Source organism: Anoplopoma fimbria, chromosome 13 (genome assembly GCF_027596085.1).
Source record: "Anoplopoma fimbria isolate UVic2021 breed Golden Eagle Sablefish chromosome 13, Afim_UVic_2022, whole genome shotgun sequence".
In the NCBI taxonomy this organism is placed as follows: domain Eukaryota; kingdom Metazoa; phylum Chordata; class Actinopteri; order Perciformes; family Anoplopomatidae; genus Anoplopoma; species Anoplopoma fimbria.
The window spans coordinates 5,011,200-5,028,747 of NC_072461.1; the positions used below are offsets into that span (position 1 = coordinate 5,011,200).

The 17,548-nt window shown below is 38.2% G+C and overlaps 1 protein-coding gene across 2 annotated transcripts in view; it reads left to right on the forward strand.

Annotated features, from left to right (window-relative positions):
• Positions 1 to 4,863, forward strand: part of pcsk5b (proprotein convertase subtilisin/kexin type 5b) — a 49,399-nt gene extending 44,536 nt beyond the window's left edge. Inside the window, exons 20-21 of one of the 2 annotated variants that reach the window (XM_054610441.1) lie at positions 880 to 995; positions 2,575 to 4,863. In XM_054610441.1, the coding sequence (XP_054466416.1) occupies positions 880 to 995; positions 2,575 to 2,681 (223 nt within the window). In that variant the 3' untranslated portion in view covers positions 2,682 to 4,863. Of the gene's footprint in view, positions 1 to 879; positions 996 to 2,565 lie in introns of both variants that reach the window. The other variant, XM_054610440.1, reaches the window with a different exon arrangement.
• The last annotated feature ends 12,685 nt before the right edge of the window (positions 4,864 to 17,548 follow it).

Below are 17,548 nucleotides of genomic sequence, written 5' to 3' on the forward strand. Positions count from 1 at the left end.
CCCACAGTCAAACGCCTCCACAGAGTCAGACATCTTGTCTGCTTTTCTTATCGTTCCTTGAGGGGAACTTGCCTCTCTGATAGGTCTTTCTCCCACCATGACTTTTTACCTTACTTGATTTCTTAATTCTCAGTCATCATCTGGTCAGATAGCTTCCAATTAAAATGTTGCCCCATTTTCAAACTAAATGTGATAACTGTGTTTTCTTGTTGCCAAATTTTGGCCCTCTGCTCCTAAAGGATTATTTTTCTATCCAGTTTCTGTTCACTTTTAACCTTCCAATCTTTGCAAACACTGCTCACCAACACACACTGAAAGGGCCAAAGCAATGAACTACAGCTTAAAAATGAAAAGCATACATTACTTTAGGCAGATAGTATTCCGTTTTGTGTTGATATTAATTACATTAGTGCAAATACGTGCATTAATTTGGTAGGTAGATCTTTTGTCCCTGGTTGTGTTTACCCATTTCCACAGTTTATGATGCACACCATAACATAATGTTAGCAGAAAAAGCATACATGTTTTAATGATTACTGACAGACACAAAATATTTTCTCTCTTTGCAGTCGATATTTACGCAAAATCGGATGTGACTATGTTATGCTAGCTTACACTTACACTTACACATCTAATACTGCAGCAAAATGTTCTGATTTATTTTTTGGGTTCGTTATTGATTACTGCATCACTTAGTTTTGTTGTAGTTCAGTGGTTAGAGTGTATATTGGATAGCTGCAAACTCAAAATGTATTTTTTTTTTTTGTTGCAGAAAACAAATCACTGTAAGGGCCAAAACTAGTAAAAGATAGACGGGATATGTAAGCATGTGTAGTGCTGCATAGACTGGTATCTAAATCTCTCTTCACCCATCGACAGGTGTGACCATAGCTGCTACGAGTGCTCGGGGCCGGGTGAAAGGAACTGCAGCAGCTGTGTCAGTGGTTACAATCTGGAGGCAGGAGCCTGTGTGGTCAGCACCATCTGCAAAGATGGTGAGTTGTCAGCTTTCTTATCTACAAGCGGGCCTCAATGTGCTTATTTTATACTTCTTGCATTGCCTCTCAAAGGCGGCGTTTAATCAAAATAAATACTAGTATGGTCAGAGTGAAATCTATGTAAAGGCTTAAACAATCAATAGCATTGAATTGGACAGATTCAAATCAACATACTTTATAGTGCAATTTGATTCACAACAGTGTTTTGCAAAATAATTGCATAAGTACACATATTGTGGTCCAAACAATCCGAGTCAATCAAAGAGCCAAAGACGATGTGCATATTTACATCGCAACTCTCCCTGAGACCATTTTGCATTTCCAGATGAATTAAATTGTTATATCCCACAGGGTATGAAAAATTAATGCAGAAGGTAACTCTATTAAGTAAAAGCTAAGAATTCACAGATGACCTTTTTTATCAGTTTTTAGTTTTGTACTAACTTCTTGAATCAAACTGCCTCAAAGCAGGAGGGCAGTCTGTCCTTGCTTTTGCCTCTTGTGCTTTATCTAAAGGTCTCATTCATGTTTAACATATTACTAATATAAAATCTCTCTGGGACTACAAACTCACTCATTCTTTTCTTTTTTTAAAAGTAAACTCACTTTGTTCTTGGTAGTATTTTCTGTACTTTGTCACACTGCATTGGCTGAAAGCTTTCTTGAACCATCTTCACAGTCTAACGTTGCTCTTTGTGATCCATTTAATCTGCTCATCTACAATCATTTTCTGATTTTGACTTACTCTTTGCTTGCATTTTCTTTATTCAATTTGCTGTGCTTTATGGTCTAGTCTTTCCCTTATGGTCTTTTCTTTTCTTTTGGCTTACGATTCTTTATGTAAATACTCCTGATTCTCCTTAACTGGCTGAGCTGATGGTCTGATTGTGAGGCTTCGACAGCAGTGTGTGAGTTTCTGCTCTAGCCATGATCTTCTATTTAAAATTAACCCATGGCCCGGAAAACCTTGATGAGATAAAGCTCTGAGGAGAATGTGTTTACTGTGAGACCTTTCTGTTAATGATGAGTACTTTACTTAAAGTGCACACTCAGTCTGTTTCAAACCTTCCTGAACCAAAGCTCAAAGTGGCTGGTACATTTGCTGTTGACAAATGAAATAATTGGCTTACAGTTTTTGCAGACTGGTGGTCCACTTTACTTTTTTTTGATACACCAAGTTGTGAATTTCAAAAATCTTCAAATTGCTAATTGTGTGACGTTTTTTTTTTCTCTCTCTTTCTCTCTCTGTTTTTATTTATATGTTTATTTCCCTCTCTCCCGACGTGGATCCAATCTCTCCACTGGACAACAATCATTTTCCACCTTGATGAACATCACCTGTGATTGGATCAAAAAAACTCTTCCACCTGAACCCTCTCCTGACCAATCACACGGCTCTACCTGCCATTCAATCATTTTTAATGGTTCTGCCCTGTCTGTGTGTGTGTGTGTGTGTGTGTGTGTGTTTGTGTGTGTTTGGACATGCATTTATATGTGTATGTGCATGTTTCCCCCATCCCCTCCTTCCAAACTCCCCTTATATCTCTTCTTCCTGGTCTGTGGAAAGCAAATGAAGAATCTTGGGCGGAGGGCAGTTTCTGCGTGCTCGTTAAAAAGAACAATCTTTGCCAGAGGAAAGTGCTGCAGCAACTGTGCTGCAGAACGTGCTCGCAAAAGGGTTGATGGGACGTACTCAATGGGCATAAAGGGAGTGCAGGGGGTATGTGGGGGCACAGGGGGCACCCCTCCTTCTCAACCCCCCCTGCTCACTCATTCACAGTCACATAATTTATAAGAGAATCTGTGCCTCTTAAAGGAACTGCATCGGAGGTGCGATGACAGGACTACAACAAACCTACCTTTTTTTCTGTACTGGGACACACGTGGTCAGGGTGTTAAATGACTGGGACTTATTTCAAGAACAAACAAGCAAATGAAAACAAACAAAAGAATAAAAGTGTCGGTATTTTGTGACCAAAGCATCGATGCCAAAATAATTGAACCTTCTTTTTTGTTGCCAGTGTAGGAAGCATAGTTTAAAACAGGAGCCACTCAGCCTGTGAATCTCTGAATACGTCTGTGTGCATTTTTATTTTGGCTCCTCTTCCTCCTCTCTTTCCAGTGTTAAAAATAAACAGATGGAAAGTGAATATACAGTTGGAAAGGCCATGGCTTTTTTTGCCTGTAAATATACGTCAAAGAAAAAAAAAAAAAAAAGAAGCTCACTCAGTAATGTGAAAATAATGTCTGTCTGGGCTGACTTTGGCTGCGTAGGGGAAGGAAGACAAATTCCCACACACAGTTATATACACATACACATACACACAAAGAAACATATGTACCACACACATAGACTAATTAACTTTAACTGAGACACATAAATCAGCCAACACATAAAGTTAGATACTATAGTGTAAACGTATCCCAAGACTGATGCTCGTTACTAACCAAAATCACATAATTTCATTTATTTAAAAACATAAACCTGCCCTCTGAAAAGTGTGTGTGTTTGTCTTTATTGGTGTGCGTAGGAGAATGCCATTAATTCTTAATGTAAGCCCAGACAGCATTGATTCATTCCAGAGGTACTAGAAGACAAGTCGATAGTCATTCCTTCCGGAGCTTTCTGCAGGGAAGGAAACGCTGCAGTGAGGTATAATGAATTTCTGGTACTAGGGATGCACCAATGCCCATTTTTCACTCATGATGCAGATTCTGGATTCTAAACTTTTGCCCAAAACTGATTATTGATTATTGTGACAGAACAATTAAAACTTTGTTGTCACTAGATAAAATGATTAAAATATAAGTCATATTTGTTACAGGGAACTTCAATTCTTCTATGTGTTTTTGGTCTCCACATGCCGAATGTAACCCTGATAAAGGGAATTTTATTTGATATGTATTGGTGCATCCCTACATGTTAGTTCTCAAATAAAGTCTCTACTCTTCGTCATTCCATTATGATGGCAATGCATATCGGCTGAAGTATTGCTCTACACTTTCAACACAGAAGGTCAATGATTGCCGCAGAAAATATTCTGTCATTATCATGTTTCATCTTCAGGTAAAGGTTTCCGACAGACAGACGGACAGATAACTGCTGTGATGCAAATCAGAGCAGTGGCAGATTCACTTTCAGTTACTTCAGAAAAGGGATTTGGTTGAAAATGTAGATATTGAAATATATTTGGGAGCAGAAATGTATGTTCATTCGACCCAAGAAAATCTTAAAACAAACAAGTTAATCCATTTTTCTTGTTTACATTATATCTGTTTGAACTGAAAATGAACTGACAGCATCAATGCAGAACCAGGAATGTGTCTGAAATGTTAAATCATATTGAGCCACAACTGTACTCCAGTTCAGGCAAACAGACTTCAGATGTTTGTTTTCTCCTCCTGTCTCTCCGTGAACCTTGCCTGATGAAACTAGAAGGTTATTCTGGTGGTGCTAGTTTCTAATAAAGAACAGCAAATATAATGTTTAAGAATCTTATTCTAATTGTGTGGGTTTTCACACCTGCAGTTTGAGCATTTACAGTATTAGATGAATTGTTGTACTGTCAACTGGTTATGGTTCCTGATGATTTGTAATAAAGATTGATGACTCCCCTGTTTTGGTTAACAAAAACTTATTCTTGGTCATTGTTTAAGATGACTTGAAGTGACTTTAGTTTGTGTGGTAGTAGACACAAACACACACATACACACACATACATACACACACACCCACCCCGTATAAAAGCTGTTTTTATTGTGTACCTGTGACATATCTGTGACAATGCATTATTAATGTTACTCAAAGTCCTAGTTTTGAAAATCTTTTTTACTTAAGTGTTCTTATTAAAATGTTTAATCTGTTCATGTTTTTGTTTTCTTTCACTTTTCATTGATTACGTTGACAGTATATTAATCAGTAATATTTCATCCATTGGCATTTATCATTCATCAGTTTTTCACTTCCTCTCCAAAACATTAGATTCCCGTTTTTCACTCTATTTAATTAATTATTTATATAAATTCAGGAAAGGGATTGAAATTCAGATCATTGCTTTCAGACACGTTCAGTTTTCAGAGGCTCGATCAGATTGATTAAAAGAAAGTTCCACATGCCCCAGGCCGGGCACTTAAAGGGAGACGTGCACTGACAATTAGGTGGAAGTTAAATAACAGGTCAGCAATATCAAGGTTTTGCTGCGCTGTTATAGGTGCAACCCCTGAATATAGAACCTTATTTTGAGAAACTCTTTTTCTTTTCTTGCTATACAAAAGCAATTGATATTGTAGCTGTAGATGTGAACAACTCCAAGGCTGTAACTCAAACAATGTCAACATGTACTACCACAGAATCAGTTCTGTTTGAGGAGGAGCCGATCCAACTATATTTATTATGAGTAGTTGCATTTTACCCCCTAGATACAGTATATAGTGATGATGTTAGTATTAGTTATAATACATTCATCAGCCTTCCCCAAAACACATCAATGTTAGTGGTCAGTCTTGATACACAAATGGGTGTTTTATAAGTTACTAAAGCCAAACATCCTGTCACCCCCCTACATGCAACTGTCTTTTATCCTGTTCTTATCCATCTTGTGGAACTGGAAATGTATGGATACACAGCAGGATTTTTTAAGATTATAGACAGATATTAGACACAAGAGGGGGATACATGGGAAGAGATGCAGCAAAGGGCTGCAGGGTGCCCTGACATTGGAGTAAGTGTATTTTGCTAGAATCATCATCTTTGCTTGAGCTCATTGATGCTGTGAAGGTTACAGTGTTGTATTCATCTCTTGCACCCTGAAGCAGTGTAAGTGACTCAACTGCATTATGCACAGGGTATACACAGGTGTCATGTCCCAGTGCCAACTGTGACCAGTACTATTATTGATACACAAACTCTGTATGTTAGTTTGTACAATTCTGACCTATTTTACATTTTTCTAGACTTTTTTTTACAGTTATTATGCTCATTCATTCAAATACAATTCTGCATCCTGCACATAAATGCTGATGTCAATCTTCACCAAATTCCAAACCATTGTTTTTGTTAAGTGCACCTCTTGTCATGGCTTTAGCTCTCTCTGGTTCTAATTGTAACCATAGTTAACATTATCCCGCCAATGTTTTGCATCTGCTGGCACTCAAATCATGTTTATCCTGCTGTAACTCATGGGAGAGCAACACTGTGCCTCAGTGGTTATCAGTTTTGTACTTCCTTCCCCAAAATACATTAATTGGTAGTAATCCTGACACTGCCCTTGATCGTTGAAATACTGAGGACACATTTCCCCAGAGGGATGCTGTCTAACTTAACTGAGGTCAAGCACAGGAAACATTTACCAGTGGTTTAAATTCTCTTGACTTTATATTCGGGATGTAGTGAATATATCATTTTGCCCTTCTTTCTTGGACCAAGTATGTGCAGGTATCAGGAGGTGGAAGGGCCAGGGAATTGGTATTCAGGACCAGGTGTGGTGGATGTCAGTGTGATATCTGGCAACAGAGCTCTCTCTCCTGACAGAGTAGACTGTCAATGTCTTCACAAGGTCAGCTAAGTCCCTAACAGAGGAAAAGTTTTACTCCCCTGAGTGACAGTCTCTTTTTTTCTACGCTCTATTCTTCTCCCGTCTGGCAGTGGAAGTCCAAAGTGTCTGCTTCTGCTGAGTGGAGTTGTGCGGCTTTCTGTCCCTTGAGAACTTGGCTCCCTGTTTGTTTGTGTGCGTGAGTGAGGGGGAGACAAACAGAAAGACAGGGAGACAATTTGTGTGTATTTGTGTGTGTGTGTGCAGGTTTGTGTGTGTGTGTGAGGGAGAGTGACGGCGTTTATTCAGGGGCTGTTTGAATGTTTTCAGCAGAGCTTTACTGAATGGGAAGCCACCGCCTGTTGTGTTTGTACACAAAGAAGCTCTTTTGTTTTGAAAGGAACAATTGAGCTTTTCACAGAAAGCCAGAGAGCACAGACAATCTCGCCGCTGCCTTGAAGGATGCTCACACACACAGAACCACACAGCTCCATCCTTGGCCTGAGCCTGTGTCTGTCACCTTTGTCTGATACAAAGGTGGGATAGTAGACAATGTTTATGCCTCTTTTGTTATGGCTCTTTTCGATGTTGCCAAGTGTGAAGCTGAAGGTTGATGGATTTTTTTGGAACTTTACTCTCAATTCTTTAGCGACTTTGGACACAATAGCTTATATACATTTTATGAGTGAACAAAGTTTACGTAATCGTGCAGCGTAAGAGAAGAATCGTTGGTAAACATTGTTGTTTATGAATTGAAGTATGAATTCTATTTATGCATATTTTGGAATGATAATAATATATCTACCTGGAGGATTATAATGCTTTTGATCAATGTCAGTGACTCAGCAATTGCGTTGCCAGGTGCCCAATACTCAATTTCCAGCCTGGACCCTGAAACTTTCCGACCTCCCAAAACCTACACATATTTTCAACATGTTCAACAGTGGAGGATGTGGCCATGGGGCTGTAGGAAGGCATTTTATTCTTGAGTGAAAAACAAGAAAGTGACAATTTGTATTAAAACAGAAAGTTGCTTTTTGATATGGTCAATGCTTCTGTTGCTTCTTCAAGTAGCTGAGCCAATATGCTGCTAATGTTGCTATCATCTGGTCACTCATAAAGGTCAATTAAAGGATTAATAACAGAACTTGAACTGCATGTCATTTGACTACAGCCGCAATCAACACACACATGGAGAGAACATATAAACTCCCCACACAAAGGGTTTGAACTCATGCAGGAACTTTCTGCTATGAGGCAACATTGCTAAATTATGAAAGCCACAGCAACAGTTTACTTCAGATAAAAACATAAAGTATATCTGTAGATATATATAGATACATTTCTGGTATCTGTAGCGTAGATGTTTTGTATCTTCATGCTCATGATAGTCATAATCTGTTTGTTTAAGTCTTGAGTTATTTTGGAAACCTTCACCTTTACTTCAAGATCATAAGGGGCCAAAAAACAATCTCAGATCCAATAACTCTGTGTACTCTAAAAGCACTGAGCAATTATAAAGTTTGCCTGTCTGACATTTTCAAACTTGGCGTTTTGAAAGATGTTTTCAAACCTTTGAAATGAATTTGCACATAATATGAAAATATTTACTAAGAGGAGAAGATAACAAAACGAGATCTAACTGTTATTGTGCGGGATATGTCAGAAGCCAGAGGATAATGAGCTGGACCTTCAATGAAATGAAAACAATAACAACTGACAATTGGATATAATTGGCGCAACTAGGACAAAAGTAACTCAAGTAAACAGAAAGAAGTGAGCAAACACATAAAGCAGGTAAACAAATAGAAAAAAAGCACCTAATGATGAAATTTGTTTTTCACTATTGCTATCTGTCTGTAGGAGAGTACATGAGTCGTCATGGAAATTGCCACCTGTGTGATATTACCTGCCTACAATGTATGGGTCCAGAGAGAGAGGACTGCACCAGCTGCCCTACTACACGGTGAGAACCACTGACATCCACCCACCCCACTCGTGTGGTGTTTATAGGCTATGCTTCCTTTGGGTCAGATAATCTGAAGGTATAATAATAATTTCCACTGTTTGACGACCACGCATCTTAATGTTCTGCAAACTAGGAGTGATAGAAAAAAATTCTCAAGTTATGAACTGTTTCTCTGAGCAAATACTGGATGTCACAGAACTTCATCTACAATTTATCTAAATTTTTGTCAAATTTTTAAATTATTTTTCCATTGTTTGTGACTTTGATGAAACATGAGGGGCAAACTAAGTTAACTAATTGCTCAGTGTTACATCGTCATAAGTCATTTGTACCAGCTTGATGTTAACTGTGTATACAATTTTATCCTGTTTTGTAAAGTACTTTTACTAGTAGTGATGTCACACTTGCAGATAGTTCAAATAACCTTATAAACAAATGTAGAAAGCAGCTTCTTACAAGAACTCTTTTTCAGGTCTATTCTAAAATGAGTGACTTATCATAGTTTTTTAGCCTTTGGTCATCTTGCACTGCTTTTTATTTTAAATAAATATGTATATTTACAGTGCTGATTTTTCATGTTCTTTGTTAACCACATCCCCAACTACAGGCTCTTTGATGATGGACGCTGCGACATCCGCTGCCAGACGGGGCGTTATGCCATGGGGAGGCAGTGCCATCTCTGTCACCACACCTGCCACGAGTGTACTGATGAGGGACCTGACAACTGCACCAGCTGTGACAGAGGTACACTAACCTGGATCAGGATTTGAAAACCACTATTTCTTTAACCTTGTTCGATAATGAGTAAATTAGACTTGCATTACTTGAACTGACAGGACCATATTTGAACAATTCCTTTTTTTCTTTCCTGCCATATCAAACCTGTACACTCTTAGTCTTTGAAGTGACACAGGTAGCATTTTGCAAAGGTGCACTGGTGTTCACTTAGAAACCCATCGATCTAGTTGTGACTAGAATATAAGTGAAATCGTGCTTTTTTGTGACATCACATGGATCAAGCCAGGGCTCATTTGTGCCAGACTCCATTATCAATCCTCTAAAGGTAAATTAACTAATTAAAGCAGTAATTCAGCCAAGGCTTGCTGATGTGCTAAAAGGGGGGAATCAGTCATTTGTTTGTATCCTCACACAGAGGTCAGTGAACATCTCTCAGGTTTTAGCTCAGTTAGAGGACAAGCTATGTCTACGTTCAATCACTAATGTTTCTTACTTCTTCCATGGTCTTAGGGTTATTGTGAAGCCAAAACAAAATAAACAAATGTTATTCATCAGTGTAAAAACAATTGGGATGATAAAACCGGACGTCATTAGAGGCTCACAGCTGAAGAAATATCGACTTGAAGGTGGTAATAATAACTGTGTTTATCACAGTGTCACAGCCGGTGTTATGGCTGTCAGAATGAATGTATTTACACTGGGGATATTATGTTACGCAGACACTCACCTACACAAACACTTTAAGACTTTTTACCCGACAGCCAAGGAGAAGATTAACACCAGATTTCCCCTTCACACTCTCTCTCTCTCTCACCCTCACGTGTGCACACACACTCAATTAGCCGGCAAGTTTGTCAGACTGTTTGCAAATGTGGTTCCATTTAATTGCAGGTCTGTCTGAGGCTCACTGAGACATAACAATAATAACATGAAGAAACCCTCCATTTGTCTCTCCCCGTGTCATTTCTCTGTCAAAACAACCTCTCTTATCATGGCCAGTCATACATACACACACACACACACACACACACACACACACACACACACACACACACACACACACACACACACACACACACACACACACACACACACACACACACACACACACACACACATGCATACTGGTACATACTGAGCAGACAATTCCTGATACTGACCTTCGATAGTAATGTGGAGTCTTACACCCCTGCTGTCTCTAGGGCGGGAAAAGTATGAAAGAGCTACCAGAAGGAGCGTAAAAAGAATAAGTAAGAGGTGAAGACAAGAAAAGAGATAGCTTGACAGAAACATCTCAAGATTCCATTTCAAAATAACTGAGACACACATGAACCAAGACATGCCTGAAAATTCAGTCAAACAGAAGTATAAAGTTTATTACGTTTGTATGGAATCAAAGACAGACCGGAAGGATGTCAATCTAAAAAGCAATTGAATACCTAAGTGACATTTAACAATCTTGAACAGTTAATGTTGAAATTGATATTTCAAGTACACTGAAATATTTTCCTTTAAATGTATCTAGTTGAAATCTCATTTAAAATGCCAGTAGATCATTTTCAAGAACAAGGGGTTTGATATTCAAAAACTTGTATTCAAGTTGCTCAAACTAGTTGTTTACTTATTTGTTAATTGCTTAACTAAATTCAAGTCATATCAAGAAACCGGGTATCTTAAATTGTGTTGGTGAAATCCAAAAGAATGAAACTTGAACATCTTGGCTACTACAGATAAGTACTCGAGCCAGAAAATATGGAAATTGCTAACATAAATGAAAATGAATGATCCAAAAGTTCACATGAGCAACATGGAAACCCTGGACTCGGAACTTTTTTTTTATTTTTTTTTTTACATTGCCTCAATGTGAATTCCTGCATTTTATACGTATGTATGAACATACGTATGTATAACTATATGCAGGGGTGTTTGTGTCAGATGTTCTTAACATAATCCATATAGAGACTTTCTAAAAACTGCTCAGACCTTCAGAAAAAATGTGTGCTCTAACTGTGTGACCATTCTATTGTTCATGTAATGAGTTAGTTTCTGTATTTGCGTACGTGTGTATGACACATCTGTGTAATCTGTTTTGTCCCTCACAACATTTCCTGTACATATTTCATTTTCTTTTCTTTCTCCATCTAGATAAGTTTGAGGTGACCAGGTACCTCTTTCAGAGTCAGTGTCGGGATGTTTGTCCAGAGGGGTTCTTCCATTCTTCCAGAAGACGGTGTGAACCCTGTCCTGCAGACTGCATCATCTGTTCATCAGCAGATCACTGCCTCCACTGCAGCCCAGGACACCAGATCAAAAATGGCCAGTGTGCCCCATTGGAGTGCAGTGCAGGTGAGAGATGCTGGGAGAGCCTCATAAGACTTATTTACTAATGCCACCAGATAAAGCACTCTTGAATCATTCTGCAGTAGAAATGCTAAAATAGCTGGGCCACCACTTTGAGAAATGTTGTATCACAAACAATAAGCATGGTTTAAAAAAAAGTCCCCTCACTAATGTTGAATAAGAAGAGTTTGGAAAGCATTTTATAATAGCTGTTGCTCAGCACCACTGTCATGGAGCTTGGCTGAATATGGCAAACATCACCTCAGGGAACATGTAGCACAGTGACCTTATTTTAAAGAAATAATTAAGATACAAAATATGCTAACACCCAGGTCTCATATCCACAATTAAATATATAGTATAATATGCATAGATTGACCAAAGAATGGGACATATTGGCTTCTTTTAACTAGTACACCATGATACTTAAAGTGTTTTGATTTCAGAGTCATGTGTGAAATCTGCAGTTCAGAGGAGAAATGTTAAGCTTTTAAAGATAACTAACTGATAAGTGATTTAGGGTTCATTTGTCATATTACAACACATATATATTTAATTCCACAATGATATATATTTATATATAGATCCCTCTATATCTCACAGCTATGCACATTTAATATATATACAATTGAATAGAATAAAATGAAATGAATGTGTCCATGAGAAGATTCTGATAGTTTAGGTTATTCTTATTTATAGCAATGAAGGAATACTGTATGAAACAGAATTTCTTCTTTTTTTAAACAATATAAATGCCCAGACAAATACAGTCAGTGATTATTTGTTCAACTAAATAACCTTTGCTGAATTTATTTAATTCTGAAAGATGAACACATCACACTTTATCTCCTCATATCAAATGTAAATTCCTTCCATAGTAGGATTGAGAAAGAGCTGAAATACTTTGAGTGAGATGCTTTTTTAAATATTTCAGATAAGGAGGAGAAGTGAGGTTGGGGAGTTACAACTTGAATGTGAGACGTAGATGAAGGGTAATGATGAAAGTTTGTAAGTGAGGATATAAGATGTGAGAGGGAGAATGAGACAAAAATCTTAACATATTGCAGGCAGGTCTTAACAGGCCCCACAGACCGCTTGGAGTAGGTGAAACATATCTGTAGCTATTAATGAGCCAGTTTGGCAGTCTCCTCCTTTGTTGGTATCACAGGCAGAGCAATGACACCACATTGATTGATGTGACATAGATGAAAAAAAAGGTGAACATATAAACGTTGCAAAATGAAGCAAAAATGTAAAAGATGGTTAAGTATGAAATTCTAAAATAAGACAGGCACCATTAAACTGGCATCATCTTATTGATTGATGACAAAAAATAATATTACAATGGTAATTTATGAGACAGGTAGTAATTTGATCGTGGTGTCTGTAAGATATACTGCACCCTATTTAAACATCTGTGAGTAATTTGTTGTGACAAACAAAGAAAAGTGCTGGCTTGAAAGTAACTTTTAATACAACTTCTTTTTCTCAACTACAAAACTTAAACAACATCCAGTATTGAGACCTTACCATGAACTCAATACTTATTTCAACATTGTCTTGCGTTACTGTATGTATTTTTATATTTGTTGTTTTCATCAGGTGAGGTAACAGATGTAGTGAAAGAGGACTGTGTCCCCTGTGACGAGGGATGCAAGCAATGTGAACACAGTAAGAACACCACATCTTCTTCTCACTCCTCACTCTCCCTCTTCCTCCCTCTTTCACCTACATCGATCAAAGGGATAGAAATAGAAATACAATCATGTGCGCTATAGCTATAGCTACAGATATATGGCACACCACAACATCATATATCTTATAGTCAAAGTGACTGTAGATGAGGAAACTTGTACTGCTCAAATTCAACTGTTTTTTAGAGTTGGAGACTTTCATTATGTCAGTCTTCAGGCGTGAGATACAGTGACATGTCAATAAAGCTTGTAACCAAAACATAACTGTTAATAAAGTAGGTTTTAATGTACTAGCTGGGGTGCCTGCATTTACTTATGATTCTGCCGTTGATTGTTGATGCACCTTACTATTTACTGTAGGCTCTCTTTCACTGCAGATACTTCATCATAAATTAACTTAAATGAGACACAATAACTGAGCTAAGTTATTAAAATGAAGATTTTATATATTCCAATAAGCTTTATTCATTAGGGAAGTCATTTGAGCAAACCAAAGAAAATATCTTAACTAGCTGTAGAATAATTATCAGACACTCATATGATGCCACAGGTGCAGAAGATCCGTTATTTTTTCACTTTTTGCAGGACTGATGTTAATCTTCTCACAAGGAACACTTCCTGAAATCTTAATTATGTCAGCGGCAGACATCATCTATCCCGCAAAGGGTTAAAATATTTTCCCCTACTGGGTAAATGCTGCCAGTAATTATTTGTATTTCCACTACAGGTATCCTCCATACTGTTAATTTAAAAAAATCAACATACCTTTGTACACAGCAAAACAGCACGCTATGGGCTCTTTTACTGAATGGTGTTTTGAATGAGATTTGTTTTGTCTTAACACTGTGAAATGTGAAAACGTATATAGTATACCATACAGTATAAAATCAGTATAAATCTCCTTGTTTGTGCTTATACACCTTATCCTGTCAGTACAAGCCACATAAAGGCGAGAGCACTTCTCTCAGAAATGGTTATTGACATACCATAGAAAGTTATTGATGTGCTGAACTAGTCTGAGGTGGAGACGGGTGTTATTATGTCATTATGCATTCTGGGTGGAATATCTTTCTTCACTCTCACCTCCACCACAGCCACCCTCCCACCCACCTTCTCTTAGTAATCACAATTCTGCTAGCTAAACAAGTCAGCAGATTAGATATTTGAGATGATTGGCCCTGTGTGACGCGATGCTACGGGCTAAAGCGAAGATGAAACAGAATGTGTAGTGTCTGGCAATTGATATATATGTGTTCGCATGCTTACACTTTGTCCTTATTTAACTTTTTTTTGCTAGCTTTTGATAACCAGTTTTAGACATTTACAGTAAGACATGTTTGGCATCTGAGGCAGTTTTGGATGCCCTCCACTTTTTTAGGGGCTACTTGGTAAATCTTAAATCAAATCTAGGATTAGATTGATAAAAGACATGCCATTTTTTTGTATTAAAATTAGGTTCAACCCAAAATGTTATTATCTTTTCAGGCATGTTTATGCAAACATTCTTCCAAAAATGATTCTACGTGTGTTCTGAGGCCAAACAGTTGCATTTGTGTGTAGTTTAGTGTGCTGATCCATCAGTGAGCTTGCCAGCCTGACAGTGTGTGATAGGATGCAGCAGAAGTCCTATCTCCTTCATCAAATTACCTCAGTACTTCTTTTTAACTCATCATCACCCATTCATCCTCTTTGTATACTTTACTCCTTAATCATGGTATAACATAAACATAATATAATATTTTATAATATAATTCAATCAGTCATGTTTTGAATCTTTTTTTCCCTATTAAGTTTTTTTTTAGAGTTCTTTTCCTTATGCAATCAAGGGTCCAATGTGGACAGTGGATGTTATGTGCTGCACAGATTGTAAAGCCCCTTGAGGCAATTTTGTGGTATTGGGCTATATCAATAAAACAACCTTGGCTTTGCTCAGCTCTGTATCACTTGGGCCAATGATAAAAGCTCTTTCATGCTGGCGAAACTCCAAGATGTCCTCTTTACCTGGGATAAAAGGCCTCATTATCTTAGCCCTCCTTGGCATATGGCTCCATGGCTTCCTCTATTAGGGAGCATTGCTGCTGACAACATTTCTAATCAGTCTTTGTGCTCTTCTGTGTTCAGATTTTCTCTGAACTTCAACATTCTTTCTCTCTGGGTATCTGTGCCTCTCCTTCTTTCATTCCTTTGCTTTGCTCCATACACTTTTTTCATTTCATTGATTGGAGTTGCTTGACAGCTTTTTTGACCATCAGTGTTCAAGACAAGATGATTTACACATACTGTGCAATGCACCATGATTGGTTTACTTCGTTTCAATATCAACTAGGATTTATCTTTTCTGGTCATATTAGGCTTCAGGCAAGAACTATTCCTATAGCTCCTTTACTGTTGAGCTGGACTCTTGCTGCTCAGAGGCTCTTCGCACCTAAAGCTAATCTTACCTCCAGTTCTCTGCTGTTGTGATATATGCAGCTCATATCTGAGCTTGAAAAAAAGCTGCTTTACGCATTGAATGGTGTGCGTCATTACATTACACATCTATTCTGGGGTTTTTTCAATATGCAATCCACTTCTCAAACACTTCTTAATAAACACATGTCACTTTGCAGTGATCATTTGAGGTGATGGTCCTCACTCCTGACTCTGTATCACCTGTTATTACTGAGACTAAATGCAAATCACTTTAATGTGTGATTGTGTGTACATGTGAATGTAATCTGTAGCTTGTGAGTGATTGTAGACTGTAAATGTGTGCGTATGAGTGCTTGCACATTCCACAAGTGCATACTTGTGATGTGTATGCCAGTTTAAATTCTGTTGAAATCCCCCCTCCCCTGGATTTCACAGTTAATATTTATGCAGGAGCTATTTTCTCTCTACCCATAGACACAGCCTGGAGGCATGATTTCCAGCTCCTCTGTCCCTCCCACCTTTCCTTTGTTCCAGTCTCTCTCTGTATGAGTAATAGCTTTCACAGGTAGTGGCTTGTCAAACGCATTGAAGTGCAAACCAGTGCAGTGTTAAGTTGTGGCTGCTGGAGGAAGACTGAGAGGAATGGGGTGTGGGGGTCGATAGAGGCTTTTCTGGAGAGGATTAATGTCCCTGGGGAAAGTCTGCTGAAGGGGCCTTTTTTTTTTTTTTTTTTTTTTTTTAGTCCCATCTCTTCCTCTTCCTCCTATCTCTCTTTTACTCTTTGTCTCTCTGCTTCCTGTCTGATCCTTTACTTCTCCTCCTCCCTTCTCGCTCCTTCTGTCCTTGGAGATATTTTGACATCGTTGGACTAAGAGATGACAGGCTCGCTGTTATTCAGTTACCGGTTGGATGGTTTTGATTGACAGCAAGAGTGAATAAGTTTGGAACGAAAATTAACTTTCTCCTTTTTTTGTGTACAAAAACAGCCTCTTACACACACCTGCATTACTTATTAACATCCCCTGCCTAGGTTCCTCGTCTCCAATAATAAAACACACACTGACTGCATATATGCAAGTGTTTTACATAACCTGTCACTCACATTATGCTTGTTGTGTCATTCAGCAAAAGTACACTTTCAGTGCAAGCTACACAGACGACACTTACTTAAAAAGGACAACAGGACAGCAGCATGTGACTTCTGACTTCTTAGGATGAGACGTTATAGATAAACTGATATGCCTGTAGAAACTCTTTGACTTTTACATTTGTGAGGGCTTCTGGGTTAGATTTGTTTGCTAGTTCTACATTAATCACATTCAGCTGAAGATTGAACTGTGAGTGCCATTCAATTCTACAGCATCTGAACACGTTTATGTGTGTGGTCAGAGTGCCTCCTGCTGGTTGTAAAGGAAACTGGGATAGAAAGAAATGACGGTTCAGGCAGTAGAAATTAGATATGTTTCCTGTAATACTTACCACCACAGTTATATTGACTTAATATTAATTTTTTTACTGTTTTCAGTATGGTGAGATAGTTTTGTCAGTGCAAAACGGGTAAACGGCTACATCATATTTAAATGTGAGGCTGATCAATAATGCTTGATTTTTTGTCTTGCAAAAAACTGATCTGGTAGTGATTTCTTTCATTTCTGCTCTTCACCACAGAAGATCCAGGAGATCAGGAGCAGGCAACCGTTTGTCTCAAATGTGAAGATGGTTACTACCAGTAAGTCTCTTCGGTTTAGCCACATTGAATTGCCACCCTATATTCGTATGTCCTCATATTGATACCATCTGTCTCTCTGTCTGTCTATCAGGTTAGGCACAGACTGTCATCTGTCCTGTCCAGATCGGACCTTCAGT